This window comes from Callospermophilus lateralis, chromosome 1 (genome assembly GCF_048772815.1).
Source record: "Callospermophilus lateralis isolate mCalLat2 chromosome 1, mCalLat2.hap1, whole genome shotgun sequence".
In the NCBI taxonomy this organism is placed as follows: domain Eukaryota; kingdom Metazoa; phylum Chordata; class Mammalia; order Rodentia; family Sciuridae; genus Callospermophilus; species Callospermophilus lateralis.
In genome coordinates this window covers 114195344-114213491 of record NC_135305.1, presented here as the reverse complement: position 1 = coordinate 114213491, position 18148 = coordinate 114195344, and the positions used below count along the sequence as shown (strand labels likewise).

General features: G+C 59.8%; 1 protein-coding gene across 1 annotated transcript; it reads right to left on the bottom strand.

Annotated features, from left to right (window-relative positions):
• Window positions 1-11841: 11841 nt before the first annotated feature.
• Crybb3 (crystallin beta B3) lies at window positions 11842-16827 on the bottom strand. The gene is made up of 5 exons (XM_076837075.2): window positions 16425-16827; window positions 15002-15120; window positions 13842-13974; window positions 13036-13178; window positions 11842-12007 (listed from the first exon to the last, which is right to left on the bottom strand). The coding sequence occupies exons 1-5, from the start codon at window positions 16497-16499 to the stop codon at window positions 11842-11844; spliced, it is 636 nt and encodes a 211-aa protein (XP_076693190.1). The 5' UTR covers window positions 16500-16827.
• Between the last annotated feature and the right edge of the window lie 1321 nt (window positions 16828-18148).

The following is an 18148-nucleotide window of genomic DNA, read 5'->3' as shown; positions in this document are numbered from 1 at the left end:
CGTGGACTGTCCCGCGCAGGAATGACCTGGAAGACACCGGGAAGCCACCGTGAGGATGTCACCGGCCCCGGCTTCCTCCTCCTGGGGACCCGCAGGGGTCTTGGGGTGTCCGGGGTGGCGGCTCAGACCCCACCGCCAGCCTGGATTCTTTGTGTCCGGCTCGGGGTGCTGTGGGAGAGGAGGCTCCCTGGGGACACACTGGGACCCGAGGTGAGGCCCCTGGAGGGCAGGGCACAGCTCCGGTGGGTCCCCAAGGCGGGAGGCTCGGCTGTCACCGCCACCTCTGCGCAAAACCAGACTCTCGCCCCCCGTGCTTGGCCACCCTGGGGCTCAGGAGGTCCCCCATCTCCTGACCCCTGGTCCCCGGCTCCTGGGCTCTTCCCCGCTTCCCAGCACCCGGGACGTCCCCTGGGCCATTGACCTTGGTCCCCACAGTGTGAGCGGGAGACGGATGCCGCAGGACACGGGACAGCTCAGGACATGACATCGTCCCTCTCTCCCTTCCTGAGGTCGCCTGGGGACTGTCCTTCATCCAGAGACGGCAGCCCCCGCCTGGACGGCCTCCCCGGGGAGGACACCCATCAAATGGCTCAGGAGAAGGACCTGCCACCCCCACTCCCCGGCCCGGAGTCCCACGGGTGCCCTGGGTCCTCGGTGTTCTCAGAGGGCAGCCGAGGCACCGGGTCCTGCTGAGCAAGCGGTTCTGCCTCTCGGGGACCCGGGCTGGTCACTGCTCCTGGGGCCTCAGTTTCCTGCTCTGTAAAATGGGGACCCCCGAGGCGCCCGGCAACATCAGGGTTGGATGGCACCCGGCCCAGGAGGCGCAAGCCCTTGGCAGCCACCCAGGGCCCACTCTGCACCCAGGAGGAGGTGAAGAAGGATCATTTCCACCCAGCGGTGGTGGCACCAAGATCACCTTTGGTGACCTAGCCACTAACGCTGCCCAAGGCTGGACACAGGGGGTGACGGCAGCTGGCCGTAGGTCTGGGCGAGCCGTCTCCCTGGGCATCGCTGAGGGGTACCCAGCGGCACCGGTTTGCAAACCCGTTACATTTTCCCGGGGGGTTCCTGGCAAAGCCGAGGCGCTGACGGGCTGTTTCATATTAGTGACCAACGCCACCAACAGCCGGGGACACGCCAGGCAGTGGCTAGACCCTCCACTGTTAGCCCTGGACCCCGGGGCGTGACCCCTGTCCCCACTGAGCAGGAAGGAACATGGGGCTGAGGGCCTGGTCAGGAGGCGTCTGGATTCACCCGTCACCCGGCTCCCGTCCCCGGCTAAGAGGAAAGGCTGGGAGCAGGCGCGTCCCTCTTACCAGCGACACCGGCAGCCCCCGCGAGTGCCCGTGGAGCCTGTGGCGGCAGGTGGCATTTATACCTTCCCCAGGAGGGACGGTGCCAAGACGGGCACCGCAGGGTCCCCGCGGAAAGCAGGGGAAGAATGCAGGGTTAAGCCCACACCAAAGCCCCGGTCAGCAGATGCGACAGACATTGTGTCTCCACACAATAATGTCATTAGCTGTCAGATTCGGCCGCGCCAGGGTGGTCAGGCGGCTGGGCAAGGAGATGCCCGCTTTGCCTGCATCAGCCCTCCAGCTGCCAGGACGGGGCCATGCCAGGTTCACGGGCGCGGTCATCGGGCCCTGGGGCTTGAAAGGCAGAGGTGACCTCGGTGGCCCCGTGGAAAACAAGGAGAGGAGGGTCACCAGACAGAGACGGCACCGGGCAGTGGCTCTCTGCCCACCCACCTGTCCACCCAGCCTTCAACAAAAATAGTCGCTGGGCGTCTGATTGGTGCCAAGCTCTGTTCCGGGGGTCAGTGTCCCAGAGGAGATGCACCCGGCCCGGGGCATCCGGAAGGCTCCCAGGAAGAAGCAGAGCCCTGGTGACAGGGAGCAGGTCCCCTGAGGGACGGGGTCCATCGAGCTCCAAGCAGGAAGGGCCACGCGACCCAAAACACCCTGGGGGCAGAGGGGTTCGGCCCCACCGTGGCCTGTGATGGGCAGGGCCCCGGTGGACAGGGGCTGGCCCTGCGGGGTCCAGGGGGCAGCTGGGGCAGAGGCCAGGGATGTCCTGAAGACGGGAGTCCTGGGACCCCGGACTCCGCTCTGGAGAAGCCTCTCGGGTCTTCACTTCTGGCCAAGTCACTGCCGGGCACCTCAGGTCCCTTGAGGTCATCTCCTGCAGCCCAGGTCCTGTCTTGACCTTGAAACCAAGGTCAGGCAGGGGGAAGAGACGGCCTGGAGGTTGGGAGGTAGGTCCAGGAGAGGCCCCTGCTCCTGCCGCCTCCCAGGCCCCGCACACACGGCCCCGGCTGCTGGGGACCTCCCGCCTGCACCCACCACCATCCTTCCCATCAGCAGATACACAGAGGCAGGATGTCATCTGCCTGGTTTTCCATGGCGTCCAGGAGCCCGGTGCCTGGCACATAGTAGGTGCTTGTGTAAACAGGCGGTTAGGTAAACAGCAGAATTCTGGATATAAAATGAAGCAGCCGGTACGGGAAACGGCGTGGCCCCTCCTCAAACAGTTAGATCAGCCGGGTGGTGGCCCACGCCAGCCATCCCAGCAAGTGAGAGGCTGAGGAGGAGCGTGGCCTGAACCCAGGAGTCTGGGGACACTCTGGACAACATACTGAGAGCCGGGTGCAGTGGCACACGCCTGTCATCCTGTCGTAGGGACAGACGAGGCAAGGCACCCAAGATAGCAGGAAACAGTTTCATTTGGCTGCAGCCAGGTTCAGAGGGCGCAGCTTTTGCTGTAATCAGTTAATCCCCTGAACCCCGAGTTCAGGGAGTTTCAGAGTTTTATACCCAGCATGTAAGGGGAGGGGCGCAGAGGTTCACAGTCTGCAGAAGTTCACATAAAGCAGCTTTTTCTTTCACTGTTCTGAGCAAGTTAACCCTTTGAGGACAACATCTGAGAAGGAGAGAGATTCTTCTCCCCTTTCTTCCCCCCATCACCGGCTGTTACCATGGAGCCCAATTGTAACTTGTCTTAAAAATGTAGACATCTCCGGGAAGCCCAGCTCAAGGACAGAGGCCTTGTTTGCTCATTTCTACACAGTACGACACTGGATACGTTTGAAGAACTAGTAAGGGGGTGGCCAGCACCTGGAGTGCTGGTATCTCCCCGGCCAGTGGCCAAGTAAACGGGGCGACATGAAAATAGGAAGTTTATCTACGTTGAACTCTTTCTCAGAGACTCTTTTACTGACAGTCCTGAAGTCAGCCACGGTGAAGAGGGCTTTTCTGTGGAGAAAGGGGGTGCCACTTCAATCCCACAGCTCAGGAGGCTGAGGCAGGAGGATCACGAGTTCAAAGCCAGCCTCAGCCACAGCGAGGCCCTCAGCCGCTCAGTGAGACCCTGTCTCTAAATAGAACACAGAATAGGACTGGGGACGGGGCTCCATGGTCGAGGGCCCCTGGGTTCAATTCCCAGGAACAAAAAAAAGTTGGAGGCAGAGTGAGCCCAGGGCCAGCAGCTGCATCTGGGGGCATGGCGGGTTGTCGGGCTGGTGGGGTGGGACACCGTGAGCTCTGGGAAGGAAGGACGTTGGAAGATGCGGGAGAGCCCTGTGCTGAAGCAGGGAGACAGTCGCGAGAGGACGGGTCCCGTGGACCTTCCAGGACACAGCTCCAGTGAACACGGGAACGGTTCAGGGTTAGGAATGATGGTGGCCCTGGACTGGGGGCAGAGAAGTGGGGGGGTCAGTGACTCACGGGCCCAGAGAACAGGCTGTGGTGACGGCTGGCCGTGATGTCACGGAGCTGTCCCTGGAAACGGGGTGAAAGGTCACATCTTTGTCGAGTTTTTCCCCAGGAAAGCCCCTCCCCCAGGGCCTGAAATCCAGCCCCGCACAGAACCTAAGGCCCACGTCTCAGCTGGACCGTCCAGGGGCTGGGCTTTGCCCGAGGGTCTGGGCGGGTCCCTCTTGGCCTCTCCCTGCTCCTGGCAGGGGCTGGTCACCAGGGCGCCACCTCCCTGGCAGAGTGTCACCCCCAGCCCGGGGCCGTCTTCTCCTGGTGTCCCCACGTCTTCCCCCCCGTGCAAGTCCGTCTTTGGGTCCGAATCCCCCCTTTTATCATGGGGTGGGGGCTGGGGGGGAGGCCGGCTGCTCAGGTCACAGACTTTAAGGAACACGGCAAGTGGCCCTCACCAGCACCTGTGGTCACCTGTGTCCCAGTGGCGTGGGACGTCATCTGACCTTGGTCAGCTCTGCAGAGACCCCATTTCCAGGTCAGACTGTGGCTGGCCAGTTCCGTAGCTCTGGGCCCAAGGTGGTGGACACCGTCATGGCAGGGGGCCTGGTACGGGGACGCAGCTCAGAGGGAAAGAGGGGTCCACGCACCAGAGACCGAATATAAACCTGACGGCACCTGGGGACGGGCTTCCTCCAGCCAGTCCCCGCCTACAGTCCCGCCTGGCTGGCCCTTCAGCGGGTCGATCCACTGCCTGGGTCACAGCCTCATGACCTTTCACCTCTCCACCGTCTCACACAGGAACTTCATGTCCAAACCATGACAACAGCATTGCTTCCCTGAGTCCGTACCTGTCCCTGAGCCTGTCCTCCCCCAGGTGACCCGGGGTCAGTGGATGACCCGGCCCCATCCGCCCCCAGGGCTTGGTTGACTTTGAAGGCACAGCCCTTGTCCCTCCCTGGGACGGGACACACTGCTCCGGCTCAGGTCTGCTGACCTGGGGGGACGGAGGGACAGAAGGACTGGAAGCACCTCTGACCCTTGAGCCGTCCCCACAGAAGGGACAGAAGCCCACTTAGGGTGCAGTGGAGGAAGCCAGGCTGGCCCGAGTCCTGGCTCTCAGACCCAGGCCGTGAGAAGTGACTGGGCTGTCCGTGTCACCTCCCCGTTGCCCAGGTGAGTGGTGACTCTGTCCCCTCTGGAAGGTCTTGTCCCCTGTGATAAAGTCACACACCCACTCTGCTGGGTCTCCCAACACCTCTGTGACCTGCAGGAACGGGGCTCGGCAGCCCAGCTGCAGGGTCCCGGAGTCCCCCGAGGGGGTCCCTCCACGTCTCCAAGACGGTGACAGGTGTCCCCAGACATGGCTGCGCATACTTCCCCCCGACCAACCCCAGCCTGAAGCCATCTGCCTGGAACCAGCTCTGGGTCACACGGTTGGCAGGAAACACCCGTGAACCACTCACCGCAGGCCCCTTGGTCCCACTGAGGCTAAGTCCACCTCCTGAGGGAAAAGGGAAGGGTCCACTTTCTTCATCTCAGGTTCCAAGGACAGTTTAGCCTGAGCCGTCCTGAAGGCCAGACTTCCAGGGGTGGCATGGCTCTCCTGTGGTGGCCATCTCCCCAGGAGGACTTGGACCCTCGCCAGGGCTCGGTGACAGTCCCCAGCAGCTGGTTGCAGAAGTCCCCCTCACTGCGCTACAAACACAGGGGGTTGGGAAGCTGCAAGTGGTGCTCCCGAGGAGCGGTCTGCACATCGTCCCCAAGACCTGTTCTCTCGCGTTCTTTGATTTTTGATTTTTTGTCATTTTTTATTTATTTATTTTTTAAATGACAGCAGAACGCATTACGATTCAAAGAGCCCATTTCTAAGCCAGGTCCCAGTCTGGGGCATGGGGTTCAGGATTTCATCGCACCCTCCTGACTCACAGTTCAGGCCACGACAGGGATCCAGCCATATTTGTTGAACAAACAGATAGTCTCAAGAATTTGCAGAATCCTAATACATAAGAAAGAATTCCTAACACTTAGGGAGTGTGAGAGCCTAAAGAGTCAGGTGCCAAGTCAGGCGCTGTCTGGACTTATTTCTTTGAATCCTCCCAGCCCAACAGGTAAGTGTTGCATTTATTGATCACCCCATTTTATTGAGATTGGAGGCTCAGAGAGGTTATGGGACTTGCCCAAGATTGCACAGCCAGTAAGTAACAGAGCTGGGCTTTGTGGACTGCCTGTCTACTAGGTTTCCCAGAGGGTCCTTTCCTGGTAGTTTCACTGCATTAAATTCTCACAGTCATCTTTGAGATAGGCATGAGTAGTATCCCCTGTTACAAATAAGGAAGTTGAGGCTCAGAGAAGTTAAGTAACTTGTCTGAGATCACACAGCCAGAAACCTGAGCTCATCTCAGTCTGACTTCGAGGAAAATGCTCTTCATCTTTACGCTCTGATGCTTCTCTCTACGCCCTGAGGATTGTGGTCAAGCCCTCCTCTCCAAGTCTGTCTTCCTGTCAGAAATGAGGTCCTTTCCCCAGCACCTCACATTTTTCTCTCTCGGACAGAGTTCCCATGACTGGCAGGGTAAAGCATGCTGGGCGGGGGCAGTCAATTATTATCCCTATTTTTGTAGGTAAATAAACTCAGAGAGGGAATGAAACTTCCCCAAAGTCACACAGCCAGGAAGTGGCAAGGCTGGGATTTGAACCAGGAGCTCAGGATTTGCAGATCCCAGGGCTTCAGTACACAACAACTCCCTGGTCCCTCCTCAGTCTCCTCACCTGCAGTCGCTGTTTCCTTGGCCTGCAGGTGTGTGGTGATCTAGTTTCTTGAGTCCATGGCTAGCGAGCGCCCTCCCCCTTTTAAAGTGCCCCACCCTGTGACACCCGTAGCTGGGTCCCAACCACAGGAGACGCTGGGTAACTGCAGCTCTTAGGTGATCCCAGGCTGCTAGCCCTGGGTGGGCTGCAAGACGACCGTTGGCTGGGACCCACGAGTTGGGGAGAAATGGCAAAAATGAGGCTGTCTCATCTGGGCCCCACGGGAGGCAGTCCCTGAGACAGAGGGAAGAAGGGGCCACTTATTTGGAAGTCTAGGGAGCACAGGGACGTGGAGAGGGGACAGGGGCAGGGAAGGGGAGGAGCCGGTATAGGGCGTATTCACAGGAGGGCCACTGCTGGGTCTTCCTGGATCAGCAGGGAGGTCCCGTGACTCGTTGTAGCTGATAAACGTGGCTGACAACATTTCCGGTGGAAATCATTTTACTGCCGCAGCGGACTTTGCAGTGGACTCTCCTCTTCCATTGTCCGGTGTCGGCAGCCTTGTGAGACAGCAGAGTCTCCATCAGCCTGGACCCCTGAGTGACCGCCTGGAGCAGAGCCCCCTGCTGTCCAGCAGTGGACATGCAGCATCAGGGAGAAAAACACCTTTGTTGTTTTAAGCCACCAAGACAAGGGGGCTGTTTGTTATGCAGCACAGCTTGACCGATACATGGAAAGAAAGGGCTTGGACCCTCCTCTCCACCTTCCTGTTCCCATGGAGAGAGCTCACCTCAGTGTCCTCCTTGGAAAAACTCAATTTGGTCCTTAGCTACGAAGGAGTCAGAGGCAGAAGACACCCCAAGATAAGCTGAGAGCAGTTTTCTGCTCCATACTTCTGATAATTTTTTGTAACAGCCTCTTATTCTCTTGAAATAAAATTGATAATACAATCTACCTACGCACAAGCTTCCCCAAAAACAGAGTAATGAAAAGCTGTCACAACTGTAACCATAGTCGAAAAGTATAAGACAATACAATCTGTAACAATATGCTTCAATATATAAAGGCTTTGACACAGCTGTGCCAGGTGATCTAAGACAGGAGAATTATCATGGATATATTTAGCTAGGAACTCAATGTATGTTCAAGATTTTCCTTCACCTCAGTGAGAGTTTTTTGGTTTTTTTTGTACTGGGAATTGAACCCAGGGGTGCCTGACCACTGAACCACTTTTATTTTTTTATCTTGAGACAGGGTCTTGCTAAGCTGCTCAGGGCCTGGCTAAGTTGCTGGGCTGACCTCCAACTTGCAATCCTCCTGCCTCAGCCTCCTGAGTTACTGGGGTATAGAAGCATCTGGAACATAATACAGCTATACATGCAAAAGGGGCCAGGAGTGATTTTTCTGATGCTGCAAACACCACAGACCACACCGCCTGGGTGCCCCGACTTTCCCAGATGGTGAGCAGCCCTGGGAAGATCTGAGGCATTTATCCACCAGCCCCCATTTGGACAGGGGAATGTCCCCAGCAGTCATGCCAGGTGCCCGCAGACAGAACTGGCCCACACAGCCCACCGCAGGGTCCTGGGAGACATGGCCAGAGTCCGCTGCCACCCCGACGGCACGTGACAGATGGCCAGGGTAAGGCTGGGGAGGGTCGGTGGCAGGGAGTGGTACAAAGAGCCCCGGAGAATAAAGAGGCCCCCCGCTTAGCTCATTAGTGGGCTCTCTGGGGGTGGCCACAGAGCCAGCCGCCCAGCTACAGAGGGCCCGGGGACTCTGGCTCTGGGTCCTGGGCCCCCACAAAACCTCAGAGGCTGGCCCCTCAGAGCACAGCCTGGCTGCCCTGCCGCCTGCCCCTCGGGAGCCTTTGGGATACACCCCCACGGCTGGGTAACAGGGACGGCTCTGCTCCAGACACCCAGGGGCTGCCTCCAGGGTCTGGAGTGGACCTCTGGAAGCCTGTTGGTTTCCTTCTCATTGTCATCTCATGTGGACACTCACGACAACCTAGGAGACAGCTGGTCTTCCTATCTCCAAGCTACAGAGGAGGAAAAGGAGGCACAGAGAGGTTATGTCATTTGCCAAAAGGCACACAGTAAGCGGCAAAGCCTAGAAAGCAATCCCACTGGGACAGGGCAGGGACCTAACTCAGCCCTGCCGCCTCCGGTCCCCTGTCCTCACTCTCTCTAACCATTTAGCTGCACTGTCTCTCAGTTACGCTGGTCATTGAGCTTCATTCCTGGTGACTGGGGGACACTCTTGCATTGCCGTCACTCTCAGGCTCTTCCCTGCAGAAGACAGGGTCTGATCCGGGGTGGATCACACCTGTGAGCTGGCTTTTGGAGTCAGACCCGACTGGGGACGAGTCTTAGCTCTGCCTTTCCCTGGCTGTGTGACCTCAGCAGTTGACTTGCCTTCTCTGAGCCTCCCAGAGGGCCACAGGTCTGAGTAGGACAGGGCCTGGGTGCTTGAAGAGACCAGATCGTAGTTCTGGGTTTGAGGCTTTGGACAGTCACATGGACATCAGTGTCCACTTGGAGCTGCCCTGGGTCTAGGATTCCCGCTGAAGCCCTCCCTCCTCTAGAATCAACCCAGCTCCCGGCTCTGGACACAGAGGCACGGCCCTCCCTGCCTAGCTTGCCCTGACCTGCTGCCCAGCAGCCCATCAACGGCCATCATGGTGTTGACATCAGGCCTGGCCAGCTGCCGGCCCAGTGTCCAGGACATAGCAGATGCTCAGTAAACACATCATCATCATCATCAGAAGCAGCAGCAGCAGCAGCAGCAGCAGCAGCAGCAGGTGGACCGGTCATGGCCATCGACAGCCCACAGAGTGGACACATGGGCTTTGGAGACGGCCCTGACGGAGTCCCCGTCCCAGGCGGTGTGCTGTGGCCCTGGGGGAACTTACATCAGCTCTCTCTGCAGACGAGAACCGTTGTGACTGTCCCCACCGTGGGCTCAGCAGCAGCTCCCAGGACAGCAATTATAATGGCCTCTGCTGCTGCCATTTCCTTTTCCACCTTATTTCCTGGTGACTCCCTGTCCCTGGCAGACATGTGAGTGTGTGAGGCTCAGGAAGGAATGTTCTAGAATCAGTACCCAGGGGTGGAGTCTCCTCCCTACCACTTCTTTTCTGTGTGGCCTTGGAAAGGAATCCTGCCCCTCTGGACCCTGGGTGGCCTGTCTGTGAAATGGGACTACCCGCCCGCCCTGCCTACCTCTCAGTGACATTCTTTGAATTCAATAAGATGATGTCTACAAAGCCCTTAGTCCTCAGCAAGCGCTCATTAATGAAGTGCAATGAAACTGCTCCTTGTAGAAACAATGAAGGGGACAGAGTGGGAGGCTGCTCTCCTCATGGAGGGTCCACTCCTGCCTTTTATCTGCCTTGTTCAGGGGCACCCTGATCCAGCCAAGCCTGAGGCCCACCCAGCTCTCCCAAACACAGCAAAGCAAGAAGTCAAGGGGATTCCTTATGTGTGTGTGTGAGTGTGTGAGTGTGTGAGTGTGTGAGTGTGAGTGTGTGTGTGTGAGTGTTTAAACACACAGGTTGGAATAACTACAACCTGCCACATTCTTTTCAAAGCCTTCCTAAGGCCCCAGGGCCTCCCACACCCCAGCTGCTTCAGCTGCTCCTGGGGAGGCGGAGCCAGGCTTGGGCACACAGGGAGCAGTCGGGGAAGCCTGCAGGGTGGGCAGCGGCCCTGAGCAAGCCTGCGCAAGGTGGCTAGGGCTGACCGTCAGCAGGAGCCCCTCTTCCCACGCCAGGCAGGGAGGGCCCGTCATGTCTGGCTCCTCACAGGCTCCCCACACGACTCCGGTCACCCCCATGAGCCCCAGAGAGTGGGAGGAGCAGGCAGAGGAGGGAGTAGAGGGGTGCGTCCCCAAGTGGCTCTGCACAACTCACAGCAAGGGAGTTGGGGTGTCCTCACTGATCCTTCAGGGCACACTCCACACCTCAGCCCGAGCCATCGCGTCCAGCCCCAAGGCAGACAGAGGCTGCTGCTCGGAGCCTCAGTGGCCCCCGTCTGCGGAGCCCTGGTGAGCTGTCCCCCCAACTGGGACGCCTTGCAGTCTCTGGCCACCCACACCCCCCAGGGCCTCAAACCTGCTGTTGCCCCACTGGGAAGGCCTTGGGGTGTGTCCACCAGGGCCTCCAACGCCAGCCTCCAAGAGATCCCCTCCCAGACCCGCCCCCCGCCCCCTGAAACCCCTGCCTCCTGCGGCCTCCAGCTCCACCCGGGGATCTCTGTCCATCTCTCCCTCAGAAGGGGAGGTCCTCCACTGGGCTGTGTCCTTGGACCTGGGACAGCGCCTGGCATGTGCTGCCTGATTAATAACGTCACTGTCACCGACCAACAGAGAGAGTCAGGGGAAGGAGGAGCGGGGGAAGGCAGGCGGTGGGCTGGTGACTGCTGGATGATGGACAGATGGACGGATGGGAGGAGGACCGGGTGGGTGGACTGAAGGGAGCGTCCATGGATGGACAGATGGACAGTGGGGGAGTCAGGACAGAAGAACCCAGGGAAGGAAGCAGCTCTAGCATATGGAAGAGAGGAAGGAAGGAAGGATGGACAGACAGACAACTGGATGGATGGATAGATGAATGGACGGATGGACAGACAAGTGGGTGGATGATGCATGGATGAATGGATGGACGAATGAATGGACAGATGGATGGACAGACAACAGGATTGATGGATGGGTGGATGGATGGATGGATGGACAGATGGATGGTGGATGGATCGACAGATGGATGGGCAGACAGCTGGATGGAAGGATAATGGATGATGGATGAACGGATGGGTGGATGGAAGGATGGACAGACAATTGAACTGATGGATGAGTGGATGGATGGACAGATAGATGGGCAGACAACTGGATGGAAGGATGACGGGTGGACGGATGGACAGGTGGGTGGGTGGTGGATGGAGTCACACTGCCAGTTGGACAGGCCGCAGTGGCAGAGACACAGGTCCCTCCCTAAACAGGAGAGTCCACTGCGGTGCAGACAGCCCCGCCCTCTCTCCGCGCCCCGCCCCAGCCCCGCCCCTCTTCGCGCCCCGCCCTCCCTCCGCGCCCCGCCCTCTCTCCGCGCCGCGCCCCAGCCCCGCCCCCATCCCCGCCCCTCTTCGCGCCCCGCCCCAGCTCCGCCCTCTCTCCGCGCCCCGCCCCGCCCCGCCCCCAGCCCCGCCCTCCCTCCGCGCCCCGCCCCAGGCCCTGTCCAGGAAGCGACGTAGAGGAACGTGGCAGGTGGGGGACTGACCCCAGGCTTTATTGAGCAGACTCGGGGAGGCGGACAGCTGGCCCTCGCCCCACCCTGGAGCCCCCTCTTCCTGCCCTGAGGCCACCCAGGGCGGGCGGAGGCCGCGGGACCGTGCCCTCAGCTGCTGAGGAAGCAGCCCCGCTTGTGCCACTTCTGGTCGCGGATGCGGCGCACGGACTGCAGCTGCGGCTGGTTGGCGTCCCACTCGTTCCAGTGGCGGTACTCGCCCCGCTCCAGCACGTACTGGCGCCCGCGGTAGCCGGGGAACTCATAGCCGACCCACCTGCCGGGATAAGGCCGGGCTGAGGACAGCTGTCACCAGGCCCCGCCTCGGCCAGCCACCGACTCTGCCCACTGCCTGCTACCCGCCGAGCTCCTCCTCGGCCCCCCAGTGCCCTTGGGCTGCGCCTAAACCCCGAACCCTCTCACCAGACCCCTGCAAAACCCCCAGGTGCTCCCTCCACGTCCCTCTTCACACTGTGCGCTGAGCCTCCGTACATGCTCTTCCTCCTGCCTGGCACACTCTTCCTTACCTTGCCCTATTCCTCCCCCTTCCATTTGCACCCCTTACCACTCCATTTAGTTGCTTCCTCCTCTAGAAAGCCCTTCCTGGCTGAACTGAATAGCTCCCGGACTCCCGGAGGCATATGTCTGCCTACCACACCCTGTTCACAACCAGCTGTGAATACCCGTCTCCTTGTCTGTCTCCCTATCAGCCTGTGAAATTCTTGAGGGCAGTGGCCATATAGTTCTTAGGGTTCCCTGTGTCCCATTACCTCGCACATAGTAAATGCTCAGCAAAAAGTCCCTGAGTAAATTTTCACAGGAAGGATCCACCCAGATCATAGGCCCACAATGAGAGCTAACCACAAACAGAGGGCATGTGGCCTTAAGGTTGCATTAACAGTGATATGAAGCCTAGAAAGAGGGAAGTGATTCAGTCTGCTCTCCTAGGAAGGCCTCGGGTCACCCCTCGTCCTACATCTCACGCCCTCGATCAGGGGGACCAGGACTGTGAAGAAGAAAGAACAGTCCGAGAATCACTTTCAAGGCCTGGATATGTTCAGAAAAGGAGTAAAGGTTTCAATGGGGTCAGGTAGGGGACCAATTTCAATGGAAAAAAATAAGTTTCCGGAGTCAGAGCTTCCTGGGGTCCCAGTGGTGGAGCACCCGACGGGTCGTTCCCATCCTGGGTGCGCCGACTGGGACTTTGAGTAGGATGGTCCCCTGCGGCCTGGAGGACACAGGTCGCTCCTGTGCGGAACAGAGAGCGCAGACGGGGCGGGGGCAAGGGTGCGCCGGGTCCCTTACGTCCCGTTGATGGCCCGGATGCTGGCCACGCGGTCCTGGAAGCCGTGCGCCCACAGGCTGGGCACGTCGTCGTCCACTATCTCCATCTTGCGGCCGCTGAAGGCGGGGTTCTCGAACAGGTGCAGCTTGTGGTCCGGGCCGTCCTGGGGGAGAGCGGGGCTGAGGAGAGAGCCAAGGCCACCCCAGAGCTGACCCAGGAGGGAGAGGGCCGCGGAGAGGCTCAGTGGGACCTGGGGGACCTTAGAGCCACAGTAGGAAACAGCTGTCATTCCACCCCTGGCGACAGAGAGGGAAACTGAGGCCGGGGCAGCAGCGACGGATGGGCAGTGTTGACGCAGGCGCCACCCTGCCCTGCTGGACCAGGTCCCACCGGGCCTCCTTGGCCTCCCTGGCCTCCCAGGCCTCCCAGGCCTCCCAGGCCTCCCTGGCACTGCCCAGGAGGAGCACCAGGTCGTGGGAGCAGGAGAAGGGCTGCCGTGGACAGGAGTGGGCACACATGGGTATCAGAGGAAAGCCAGGAAGGACTTGAACAGCCGCAGAGTTCATTTCTGGTCATCTCCTGGGGTGTTTCCTGGACCCCAAGGCTCGTCTGAGGCTGGACCCGAGGTTCTCATTTCAACAGGGTTACAAACGGAGACCCCAGGGAGGCATGGGTTAATTCAAGATGAGCCCTGGTGTCCCCACCCCTGCATCCAGTGTCCATTCAGTAGCCGACTTCTGTCTCACTCTCATGGGGGCAGACATTTGGGGGCCCCTCCAGGCCAGGCCGTGGCTACCACCCAGGCGGGGGCGGGGCTTGTGCTCACGATTTCCAGAGGCCGGAGGGACAGGAGGCTGTCACTGTGGCGGCTATTGGACCAGGCATCCCAGCGAGGGTAGTCCCCCTTCTCCAGGACAAACTGCTCTCCCCGGAAGGACCTGCGCTCAAACGCCAGCCACCTGGGGAGGGAGGGCCTGGGTCACCTCCAGGGCCGCAGAGAGGGGACCCAGGCCTGCAGATCTGGGGGACGGGTGGCTCTGACCTGGCTCCCTGCCTGGCCCCAGTCCTGCTGCTGATTCCTGGGTCTCCTGTGGATGGACCGGGACACACTGCATGAACCTGAGATTCTGGACCCAGAGACCAATGTAGGACGTTTTCTAGAATCCAGGTGATGTCCAGTCTCTGAGGAGGGTGCTCAGAAAGTCTTGGCATGACACCCAACAGGCTGTCAGTGTTCTGTAGAGCACCCCCCGCCTCCGCGCCTCTCTTCCTCCCTCCCTCCCCCTCCCTCCTGCTCTTCATTTATCTATCTGATGTGCATCTGTCCAGGGTCACTCAGATGGTCAGTGCCAGCATCTGGACTTGCTTGCCTTGTAGACATGGGTGGGACTCCTGACCACTGGGGTTCAGTTTCCTCATCTGTGGAGATAAGAATGGCACCTCTCTCATAGGATGAGAGCAATACTTGTCAAACTTGAGATGATATTTTTATTTGAAAGTATAAGTATCACCAGGGTGCAGTGGTACATGCCTGGAATCCCAGTAACTTGGGAGGCTGAGGCAGGAGGATCGCCAGTTTGAGGCCAGCCTCAGCAACTTGGCAAGGCCCTAAGCAACTTAGCAAGACCTTTTCTCAAAATAAAAATGAAAAAGAAGGGCTGGGGATGTGGCTCAGTGATAAAGAGCCCCTGGTACCAAAAAAAGAAAAGAAAAAAAAAAGGAAATTACAAATATCATCGCTATTTATTTATTTGCAGTGATATAAATTGAATATTCACTATTTGGTCATGGAGTCAGTCTGTCCTCTTTCCTGCCACTTGCCCTGGCTGGCAATCGACAGCTTGAAGTTTTTTCGAAAAGAACCTCTCTACAGATGAGGAAACTGAGGCCAGAGCGGAAGGAAGCTGCCTAGGGCCCGCGGTAGCCGGTGTTGAGCTCCTGCGCCGGGAGGGGGTGGAGCCTTTTGGGGCCTGGACAGGTACTTACGGCCCGGACTCCACTTGGATGGAGCCCACCTTCTCCAGCAGGCTGTCGGTCAAATTGGGACATTCCGCCGAGAGCTCGCATCGCTTGCCCTGGAAGTTCTCTAGTTCATACACGGTCACCTGCAAGAGCAGCATCCTCAACGTCGCACGCACTGGGCTCCCAGCTCCAGCCCACGCTGCCCCTGGGCACCACCTGCTCCCTGCCCTCCACGCGGCGAGCCCGCACCGCCCCCTGGTGGCCGCAGCGGGGACGCCTCCAGCGCCTCCATTCGAACAGTTAATGAGGCCAACTCCAATGATTGGCAGGCGCCAGGAGGGACCCTGAGAGAGGAAAATCACCGACCGACCGGAGGGCTGGAGGGAAGGAAGTGAAGCCGCTTTGGCCAGGAGGGAACAAGGGTCACTTCAAACTTAAAGAGGAGTCAGAAATCCATTATTTCCTTCATGTGAAATTTCCTCCTTTAAAAACTCTACTTAAGCTGGGTGTGGTGGCACAGGCCTGTCATCCCAGCAGCTGGGGAGGCTGAAGCAGGAGGGTCGCAAGTTCAAAGCCAGCCTCAGCAACGTAGTGAAGCCCCAAGCAGCTCAGTGAGACCCCGTCTCTAAATAAAATATAAAAAGAACTGGGGCTGGGGCTCAGAGGTAAAACGTCCTGGTATCCAGCAAACGACCACAAACCCTCCATATAAGGCACATGAAATGCCCATCTACAAACTCTGGGCTCAGCTTTGCCTGCACCAAGCCCAAGAGAGAAGGGGCTCAAAGGCGCCCATCTAGCTTGAAGCAAAGTCTTTGTACGTGGCCCCTGGGGAGCACCCATTCCAATCACTTTACAGAATGGGTGAGAGAATCTCAGAATGGGTAAGTCATTTTCCTCAGGCTGCACAGCAAGTTGGGTGGAGGCACTGGGATTCAGTAAGGCTACTTCTCTTCTCCCCACACTTGGACAGGAAATGTCCGCAGATGACAAAGGCAGGCAGAGAGAGATGACAGCAGCCTCCGGGGTTGGTCAAGGCCCTTGGAGGCCACAGGCCAGTCCTGTATGGTCCCCAAGAGGAAGCTGAGGGTCGGGGCATGGCTTACCCACATCACCTGAGGGTCAGGCGAGGAGTCGGGGGGTTTCTTGGCTGACTTGGCCCCTGGCCACCGGAGCATCCTCAGGTGCCCCTGCCCCTCCCTCAACCCATCCTGGGACCCTGTCTCAAGTGGCCCCTCCAGGGATGGCTGGGAGGGCAGAGTCCCCAGTGCTACCCCTCCCCCGTCCCAAGAGGGGAGGGGAGCCAGCTCAGGCCACGCCTCTGCGCCCCTGCCCTCCACGGACAGGCAGGGGGAGGTGACCGCTCCCGTCTTGGGGGGGACAGCTAGCCATGTCACAGTGGGGTGGGGGAGAGGTCCTGCTCCGGCCTGGTCCCCCGACCTAGTACCTTGTAGCCACCGCCCAGGCCTCCGTGGCTCTTGCCGGCCGCAGCCTGCTCGGGGGCCCCGTGCTGTTCCGCCATCTCCTGGGGGCGTCTGGCTTCAGACCAAAGGAGAATGGGTCACAGGGTCCCCGGGGTGGCCTGCTGGATTAGAGGGGCTGGACTGTGCTGCTTGGGGGCTCCCTGGGTCAGTCATCAGCACCCGCTCAGACGCACCCTGGGGACATGCCTTCTGCCCACACCATGGCTCCCTGACGTGGGGTTCTCGGGGCTCCCTAGACGCCGCCTGAGGACCCTGGCCAGAGCGGGCGTCTGGGCGTCGCTCTGCAGGGTCTCTCCCGCCCCAAGCCCCAGGCGGTGTGGTTGTCTGTCCCCGGGTCCCTGGTCCTCCAGTGAGTCTGTGAGCAGCTGCTCAGCACCCAGGCCCCGACCAGGTGACCAGGGTGAGCAGGGGACCACAGCTGGCAGGAGGGACCGAGGGAGCTTTGTCCTCAGAGCCAGGACCTCAGACACCTGCTCTGGGCCAGTTTGCATGCAGCCGGTCACTCTGTCCATGCACTTACTGAGCACTTACTGTATACCTGCACTCCAGTGACAGGAGGAGGGTGACCGCTTCCATCTCAAACTTGTCTCCTCAAGAGATAAACCCAGATAGGGACAGTGACACTCAGCCTGGGGACCTCCAGGTGTCACGGGGAAGGTCCTCCTGATTGCTGCCCACGTGGACACTCACAGGACGCTTCTCCACGCACACACGCACAGCTCCCGGGGCCCCTGCCTAGTGACTTCCCCCCCATGGGCACGCAGACACCTCCTCACGCTCTCTGTCACACACGGTGGCACATACAGCACCCACAGGGACACCCCACACACGGCTGTCCCCACCCTCGTTCCCAGGGAGCCTGCTCCCAACACACAGCCGTGTGGCCCGCGAGCCCTGGACACTGGCCTGGCCACACTTGGGCCCTCTGGTCCCTGTGCCCAGCTCAGCTGGAAGTAGGACTTGGTCCAGCTCCTGGGGACTTGGAAGGTCCCAAGGTCCCCTTCCCCTGCTCTGCTGTCTTGGGAGCCCGGCCCCCGGGCACGTGACAGGGCCACCGCCCTGACACCACAGATCAGGAAGGTCCCCCCTGGCTCCCAGTGGGTTTGGTGGCTGTCTGGGGTCCTTTCACTCAGTGCCAACCCTCAGGTGACCCACGGTGTCTGCAGGGGGCAGCCACCAGGGTCCCCAGGCCTCCTGGGCCGCTCTCCCCGGCCCCCTGGCCCCGCCCAGCCCCCCCCAACCTGCTGCTGTAGCCTCGGGCAGGACGGGGACCAGGACGCGCTGCGGACTCGGCCTGCCTCCAGGAGCGCCCTATTTATGGGCCCGTTCTGACAGCCCAGCACATCGCCGCCTGCTGAGGCAGCGTCCTGTCCACCCGATTCTGTCCGGGTCGTCTCACTCCAATAGCCACCCGCAGAGGCCCCCGCGTCTCATCCTCAGATGTGGCCTCTGATGACTTCCTGGGGCCTTTGTGGGAACTCTGAAAGTGCTGGGCAGGGCAGAGGCCGTGGGGCTCCGGGTGTGCCCTGGCTCCCTCCTTGGGTGTCTTGGGATCACCCCTTTTACCCCTGGGGTGTACGATGCGCGTGGAAAGCTCAGTTCTGATGCCGGGGGGGGGGGGGACAGGGGGACTCCAGAATCCTCCCTTTTCCATGTGCTGTGAGGCTGAGGCAGGAGGATCAAAAGT